At 39.9% G+C, this 8,652-nt stretch overlaps 1 protein-coding gene across 1 annotated transcript; it reads right to left on the bottom strand.

Moving 5' to 3' along the window:
• Window positions 1–1,959: 1,959 nt before the first annotated feature.
• Window positions 1,960–8,583, bottom strand: nlrc3l (NLR family, CARD domain containing 3-like). Its single transcript, XM_068585927.1, has 12 exons — window positions 8,200–8,583; window positions 7,592–7,777; window positions 7,146–7,238; window positions 6,655–6,835; window positions 6,099–6,246; window positions 5,793–5,885; window positions 4,954–5,306; window positions 4,661–4,870; window positions 4,272–4,447; window positions 3,783–4,056; window positions 3,118–3,330; window positions 1,960–2,714 (listed from the first exon to the last, which is right to left on the bottom strand). The coding sequence occupies exons 1-12, from the start codon at window positions 8,223–8,225 to the stop codon at window positions 2,322–2,324; spliced, it is 2,346 nt and encodes a 781-aa protein (XP_068442028.1). The 5' UTR covers window positions 8,226–8,583; the 3' UTR covers window positions 1,960–2,321.
• Window positions 8,584–8,652: the final 69 nt, after the last annotated feature.

The following is an 8,652-nucleotide window of genomic DNA, read 5'->3' as shown; positions in this document are numbered from 1 at the left end:
TCAGTGTGAGGGTACCGTACAATGTGCCCATATCCAAAAGTGTAAACACACTACACATGTCTTTAGGCGTTACACAAAAAAATACACTGATTGAAGGCAGAGGAGGTATAAACTCTCGGAATTGATGCACTACATGGTCACGTTTGCCTCTCCATCCTCCAAACAACAAGTCTTCATTTGTTGAGTAAGGTTTGAGTTGAGCAAGTGGAAATATGCTAATTGAAATCCCCATGAATAGATGAGATTAATCTGCCACTAAGGTGTGCTGTGTGCACTTCTCCCCCATTTGTAAACCATTTTAGAGGTCATAGCACACTTTATCTGTCCATCACTGCTGCTCGGTATTTTTAGAAAACCATAGTTGTTTTAAATAGTTTTCTTTACGTTCAACCAACATTTACTTTACTGCAGTCTTTTATCAGTACATAAGTGAATACAAAGATTATTCCTTTTGTTATTTTAAGGTTCTGAATAATAATTTAATGAGCCAGTCCAGTTTAATATTCGGTAACAATTATTTAAAAAAATGCAATTAGTTAAAAGAAAAATATATTTTCATCCTGTCCTGATAACAGCTTTTATAACAAATAATATCCTAATCAGATGTAGATATTATAAACTATCAATATAGAGGCCTTTGCTGCCATCTGATGGCCTTTTGCGGGAGTGCAGCTTTTGATGCCCTGCAGATTCTGAATAAAGACTAGATGTGGCTCTGGAAACTAAAAGGGTCCTTTACACTATTCCTTCAAATCAGTGGTGTACCCCATGTGAAATATTTTTTTCCAACCAAGGACCCCCTGACCAGTGCAAAGCATTATTGGTTAAAACAAATGTGTAATACATATAATAATCATGGCAAGTGCCAAAATGTACATAAACGTGTTAAGGATGACCCATGACTGTAAAAGACAATAGGTACCAAGGAAATTACTGAAACCACTTACATTGTTGTTAGTTGGAGTGCAGGAAATGTAAATTAAGCAAGAAATACATTGAGAAAATTATCAGAAGGTGAGTAAGTATCCACATCCACGTTATCAATGGTCCGTATTTACCTCAAAGTATTTGGATACTCTTAGGGACACGCAGACAGTCACACAACCAATGACTTAAACATTAAGTTCACAGGATCAACTTTTCACCAAGAAAACACAAGGAGTTGCAGGATTTCACCCTTTAGTTGGCTGAAATATTTTGTATTGATGCAGAAAAAAGAGAGGGAACAACAATTTTTTATTACAAAAAGCAAATATGCACCCACACACATGATTTCAGGTAGAACTTAAAGTTATTATAAGTTATTATAATTAATTTCAAGGGAAAGGATACTCTCAGCTGACCTGAGAAGAGAGGTCCAAAAGTAGCGAAGAGCAATTGACGACCCCTATTAATTTACTTTATTTGTTTGTTTGTTTATTTTTGTCCCTTTTTGCCATTCACAATGTTTTGTCAAGTTTTTTACTTTTTCTTGTGGTTATTTGAAAAAATGTGTAAATAAAAAGTTGTTTTTTTTAAAAAGTAAGTATAATAAGTAACTTTGAAGTGGATACACCTTTGCTGCGACTTATGACCTGCAGTCGGAGCTCCAGCAGCAGCTGCTACTCCTCTGACCAGGAGCCAACACAGACAGCGCTGCCCAGGCTGGATTCCTGGAGCCACTGGAAGGAAGAGAGGCACGGGAGAACCAGCACCAGGACTGGGCGGGGAAGATCGTCAAGACCATTCTGCAGTCAAGTTAGGTTTTCGAAAGAAACACTGCCGCTTTTTGTCCACAGCGCAAAATCCACACAAAATGAAAGTTTCTCGTAGTAGCTTTAAAAAGAGAAAGCCAATTATTCACCTATGCCATTACTTTTCACCCGGGAAGCCATTTGTAAACATGCAGCACTACCTTTCATTGACAAAATGTGAACTCTGAGCTCCTCTTTGTGGTCTTGCAGATCGTCAATCAAAATAGTAGAGTAATTATTTATTGCAAACACCTAACATGGCTTCACTTGGATACAAACAGATCAGGCACATTGGTTTCATATTGCAGTATGAGGGTCACTGTTTCTTCAAGTGTTTCTCCAATCTGTTCAGTTGACGAAAACAGACAAACATATCTACATTCTTTTTTCTTTTTTTTTAAATCACAGCTGGAGAAATTAAAATCCAGAATGCATTTTAATGTGTCTGATGCAGCAGTGACATCACTGACAATGTAAACGATCAAATCATTTTTAAATCACTTTACGAAGTCTTGGTAACAGTTCCTCTCTGTTATCCATCATATCTATAAAGTGAAACGGATTATCATGACGCAAGCGGAGCCCGACTCACTCATGTTCCTGGATCATTTCTCTAAGGCTCTCCTTCAGGTTTTCCACCCGGTCCCTTTGGTTTCCTTCAGCAGTCAGTATCGCTTGTTCTAGCAGCCGCTGTACATCATCCAGTCCGACCACTTTTGGCGATTTGTGGGGGTAAAGAAACCCCTCCAGCATGTTGACGTGACAGTCCGGGGACAACAGGCCGCACAGAAAGCGCAAGAACATTTCGTAGTGGCCCAGCGGGGAGGCGAGGGTCCGCGTCAACGCACACTGCATCAGGCTTGCTGCTGATTTGGTCTGATCCTTGAATTTGAAGATCTTGGGCTTGTGCAACGCGGTATCCAGAACGTTCCTGGATTCTGTGTGAAACATTGTGAAGACGTACATAGCGGCCATGAACTCCTGCAGGAGAGAAGACGTGGGGGAGAGTTTAGGGTGAATCCTTTATGCTATGCTGGAGGCCTGGCTGCCTGCGAGTGTCTGCCAGGTGGATTTCCAGCGGCAGCCGCCGGATTTCTCTAATGTTTTCAAAGACCGAGAGATTTTTTTTTTTCCTTCAAGTTCTTATGGCCGGTCCTTCTTTATTTTGTTACATTATCTCTTGGTATTCATTTACAACATTTAAAATGTTTTCTTTTGAAAGGTTAAAATACTTTTTATCACTTGTGGTGTACATTAGCTCATTTGTTGACTACCTCTAAAAACACAAAGTGATGCGAGTCGAGTGGTTTTCAGTGTATTATTACTACAATACAGAAGAGTAAAATATTGAAACGCAGGTACAGTGAGATGGAAAGCGTTTCACCTGTAAGCTGAAGTGTGTGAAGCAGAACGTCCTCTTCCCTGAGGCTGCAGCGGGGAGCTCAGTGCTCAGACCGGAACACACCGTCACATCCGTCAGCTTCAGATCGCACTCCTTCACGTCCTCTTCAAAGAACACGTTGGTGTTCTTCTCCAGCATCTTGAAGGCCATCTTCCCAATCTTTGTGAGCAGGTTCTTTTCATCACTAGACCATGTCTGAGTGCAAAGAGAAATGACAAAGCATGACATTGAAGATCAGCTGGTAATTAGCTTCTCGACAAATGACATTTTTTAGTCACTCAAGCTGTACTTTTTATTTTGTTGATACTAAAATGTTTTATGTTTATACAGTTTTAACAAATATTGAAAGGTACAAGCTTTATAAAATTAATATTCTTTTCAGGGCAATTGTATCAGCGTGCATCAGCAAGTACAAGAGTCAATGATGTTGTATTCCCCTATTTCAAATATTAACTATGGATGAGTAAATCTGCTTGTAAAAATGTAATTACTAAAATGTAATTACATTCTAGTACCAAATAAAATATGACTAATGAATGGTTGATAGAGAAAATGTGTTTTACTTTCATACATGGAAAGATTATTTTATGCCGATAAGTCACGAGGAACTATGACATCACAATCAAAGACAGACAAATGCGCGTTACCAGTTCATGGTCCATCTTTCCACAGTAGAACTCCAGCCTGCGATTGGTCTGGATCATCATAATGTGGACATAGAATGGCGTGAGCCTGGGGGGGTGCTCCCCATAGCCCTGATAACGGTAGCAGCGCGAGAACACTGTGGCCACAAACCAGGACATCAAGGGCTGTCGAGCTAATACAATGAGTGATGGGAGGCGTTTATAATGTCGTATGATCTTCGTTGATAGCGCTGCACTGCTAAAGCGCAAGGTCAGGAATTCCTCTACCTTCTCATCACTGGAGAAAAAAGAAGAAAAAACAGGACTGAAACAGTGAAGTTCAAATGAATTTGACTTATTCAATTACATTACTGAACATAATCAAACATATTAGCAAGAGGGTAGATAGTAAACACAATGCTAAAAACAGCAGAAAATACAATAAGATACACAAAAGAAAAGGAGATTAAAACTGATGAATACAAAACCAACAGAGTACATCTGCACACACACCTAAAGCCCTGTATTTCTGTGACAATGTCTATGTATTGAGATGGTATTTGTGAGACAGCAGCTCTTCTTCCCAGGATCCATAGACGAGCACCGCGGAGCACAGTACCTCGAATGATATTCACAATCAGGACGTCAGGGTGTGCTTTGGTGTAATTGTCATTTATCACTGGAGCATTCTGAAGAGAAAAGAGAAACACAGACATATAAATAAATGCATTACTTTCTGGTAAGGGTGCTCCGATCAGGATTTTTGGGGCAGATCACTGGAAGCAGTTTATAAAGAGATATTAAACGTCATATTGTTAAGAGTAGGTATAATTCTGGCTCTAGATTTCTTTTAGTGTTACAAATGTGTATGGGTCTCAGGTGTATGTGTGCAGATGGGATACCTGCCAGTCCAGAGAGGTTTGGTAACAATCAAATGATTCCAATATGATGACACATTCACAGTCCTCTTCCTCCATGTATTTCATGCCTTTGCACTCAGGGTGGTAATATTCTATCATTTCCATGGCCGACAGATTATGTGAAAGAGGAACCTCGTTGTTTCGCAGACGCCAGAGGTTTCCGAATGAAAGTTTGAAGACAAAATGCAGATCCTGAGAAACATGGAAAGGAAATTGGTGTCAGTCACAAAAAAAGTAGTCAAAACAAAAAACAAAAAAAAAGTTTGTTGATTCACCTTATTGGCACGCAGTTCTGCCCAGTCCAGGCAGAATTTCGCCACAGAGACCGACATACCAATTCCTGGAATCCCAGTGGTCACCAATGTCCTCACTGGCTTGCCATCATCCTTCTGGAGGCGGAACAGATTGTTCACGCCCACGAAGGTGTCGGCACTGGGGACCTGGATAGGTGACGGAAGGTGGGCTCGGAACTCATGAGCGGGGTCGACTCCTCCATAACCACAGGTTGAAATCAGTGGCTCAATGTAGACTTTATTTAAACGATTCTGCTTTCCGGGTTGAGGGACCCCTTCGTGGATGATTTTGTATTTTAACATTAAACTCTGCTGCAGGTGATAGCGTATCAACGCTGGTGGTAGAGAAAGATAATGAGGAAAGTAAAAAAAATGTGGCTTGGAATCTGGATCTCACACTGGAAGAACACACTTTATGCTACACCACCTCTCTGCCTAGTTATAATAGTCTCATGCTGCTGCGAACATTCCCACCAGAAAAGATATGCCTCAATCAACCCAAAACCCTGGGTCCTATTCCTATGTCTTTTTATCAAAGTAAGGTTTTAAAGCACATGGTCGACATTTTTATTGTTCCTTTTATTGTTGTTGAAAATAAAATAAACTGTTTTTTGAGAAACTTAGGACCTGTTACACACCTACACAAATTAATAATAAAAGCAGTCTGTGCAAAGTTAAATAAATTTGGTGAAAATAGTCTGTATAGCAAATAAAAGTAATGGCAAAAGTGCAGCCACAGCATCCTTAATTAAAATATCTGAGAACAAACCAATTGCACCAATATTAGATGATGTGTTGAGATAAAACCAGAGTGTACTTGCCTTTACTGCACTTATTCTTTAGTACATCTGCCTCTTGGTTCTTCTTGATAGCTTCAAGGGTACTTATTGTATGCATCAGGGCACGATCCTGGCCTGCAGAACAGAACAGAATTACTGACTGCATTCAGTCCCGGTGTACTTCCGCTGTATCATTATTTTTCTAACAGCACATTGTACTGTGAGTGAAACAATCATTATTCCAGCTCCTAGACTTTTTAAACAATCTAGTTCACAAAGTGCTCACTCTAAATTATGAGCTCCATTTGTACCGTTCACACGGTTTGTACTATAGCTGGGTTTTCTTACCAAGTATCTCCAAGATCTTGTCCACAAAATCCAAAAGGTCTCCCTCCATCACCTGTGGTAGAGATATCTTTGGCTCCCACTGGTAAAATGACACCTTAAATTTGAGTAGGTCTTCATAGGTGAGCTCTGTCACAGCATTCTGGATGCTCTGTAGGCAGAGATGGAGGTGTAAAAACACAAGGTGACATGTTGTCCCTCAGCAATGATCTGCATACCTTTAGGGCCACTTCAAAATGCCACAAATACATTTTTTAAATCACACATTGATGTAGCATATTGACTAAATAAAAAATAAAAAAATAGCAAAACATTTTTATTATTATTATTCAACGTCTACATTTTTTTAAATTATAATGTAATAAATGGGAACAGTAAAGTTGATTTTGTGACAAATACAGTAACACTTTTATAGGAAAATGTACTATATGTGTTAATAGGTTATATCACAATCAAACCAACAGCAAAGTTGAAATGCATTACCTGGTCAAAACAAAACAACGACTTCTGTTAAGAACGGAAAATATTAGGCCCTACAGACCAACTGTGATGCGCTCACCTTGAATATATGGGGCAAGGCCTGCTCTGGGTGAAGTCGACCTGGCTGGCTGTTCTCATCAGGCTGCGTTGTGTCTTCTGGTTCAACAGGCTCAGGTGGTTCTGGGGAATGAGTCATCAAAATTTCATCTGCCTCATCATCATCATCATCATTTTCTGAACAACCCTCCAGATCAGAAGACCTGAGAAACAACAGGAAGAACGGTAAGGAAGAGCACAACAACCAGTCCCCAAGGATGACCATGATGCTTTGTCACATTTTGATTCAGGACAAACAAAGGATTCACCCATTTTGGGGGAATAGATACATTTTAAAGATATGCAACACTTGTGTAAATAAACATACTACAACTTTGAAATGTTATTTAAGTAGTTTCAGTTCATTCAAATGTTTAAATTGATTCAAGTGGTGAATTTGAAAGCAATGGATACATTTCCACTGACTATTATCATTAGTGTGTGTGAGTGTGTGCGTGTGTACGTGTCTTCCACCTGGTGTCAATGACAACAGCTCCCGGTGGTTTGGTCTGCTGCGTGGTCATGGTGTAAAGGGTCTCTGGAGAACTGGAGCGAATCATCTGCAACCTAGCAAAAGATTTAGGACAACATCTCCATGGTAAGACCAAGTTATGTTTGGAGCAATAAAGAGCCAAACCTCTAACTTGACTAAAGATAATCATGTAGACTATTGACATTTCAAGTTGATTCTCGCACCAATCTACCATTCATGAAGTTGCCTGGTGTCACGGTGTATTTCCCAATACACTGAAACCCAATAAATGCTGACATCTTGGATTTTGAACTCACTAACACATTTCCATTTGCAGAATGTGGCGCTCTCTGCACAAATGCACACCTCTGGCAGCTGTACAACTCTACTGGAACATGTCCTATGGGAAGTGTGAATAGTTGTTGAATATTTAAGACACAAACTATACCCTGTCCCCTGGTGAGTAGTCGATTCAGGTAGTACCGCCGGAAACGGGAGCTGAAAGACTTGGTCAAGCTCTTCTTCTATTTGCTCCTCCATCAGATCACTCTTCATTGAACCATAGCTGGAGGGAGGCCTCTCCCGCTTCTTCTCCTCCTCCTTATCTGCCTCCTCATTTATCTGCGTAAAAATGCTGAAGGGATGAAAAATGGATGTTAATATGAAAGGTGTGACAATTAGTTCAATAGGTTATTAATTACCTTTTTTTTTTACTGGGATACATGTCAAAAAATACATATGGACAAAATCAAAAGTCATGTCACCAAAGACCAAGTAGTTTGACAAGATGTGAAACATGTGGGCCAAAAGTGTACTAACAACGCACGTGGGTGTGATAATATAAATACAGAAATACACCTGTATAGGTAGTCGATAACCACAAACGCTGACATCATACAACGTGAGGTTGATTAACAAACAAAAACATGGCTCGTTAGCTGATGTGATTTAACGTCAACCGACGGAAGTAAGTTAACGTCTTCAGAGAGAGACAGAGAATTAAACATGGCAGGTGAACTCGACTCCGTGGCCCAAAAGCTGTGCGACGACACCCACCTTTCCACTTCAGTGTCCGGGTCCATGTCTCTGGCCGCCCGAGACTCAAACACAGTGGATTTATGTAAACTAAATCCTACTTATCGCGATAACTTTAACGTTATATTAAGCAAAATACATACATACATTCAACGTACTAACGTTTCTTTAAGATAAAGGGCGTCCTTTACCGCCGAATTTGTGATGCTAACATTTAGTTATGCCATAAGATTACATCGTGTGTTTAGGAATAAATGGCCTTGATATTAATCAACTTTTACTAGCCAAAAATAAGTATAATTAAAACGATCTTCGGCCGTCGACATCAACTTATTTCCTCTTCGTTTTGTCAGCTTTAACTTTCGGTTTCTGGTCTTTTCCTGTACCGCCAACGGCAACAGCACGACTTCCGGTCCACTTCAAAATAAAAGCATTTCGATAAAACGTTAAACGGCTCAATAATGCACACATACA

The sequence above is a fragment of the Clinocottus analis genome, unplaced genomic scaffold (assembly GCF_023055335.1).
Source record: "Clinocottus analis isolate CAN_PGR_092001 unplaced genomic scaffold, fCliAna1.0.p SCAF_2, whole genome shotgun sequence".
Classification (NCBI taxonomy): Eukaryota; Metazoa; Chordata; class Actinopteri; order Perciformes; family Cottidae; genus Clinocottus; species Clinocottus analis.
Note: the sequence above shows the minus strand (reverse complement) of the source record. Positions and strands in the feature narration are given on the sequence as shown.

Bases quoted from the DNA above. Each gene is read 5' to 3' on its own strand.
- nlrc3l (XM_068585927.1), bottom strand. From the start codon at position 8,225: ATGGACCCGGACACTGAAGTGGAAAG. The intron at 5,307-5,792 runs GCAAGTACACTC...CTCTACCACCAG, and splicing joins AAAGAATAAGTGCAGTAAAG to CGTTGATACGCTATCACCTG. The intron at 4,448-4,660 runs GTATCCCATCTG...TTTTCTCTTCAG, and splicing joins AAACCTCTCTGGACTGGCAG to AATGCTCCAGTGATAAATGA.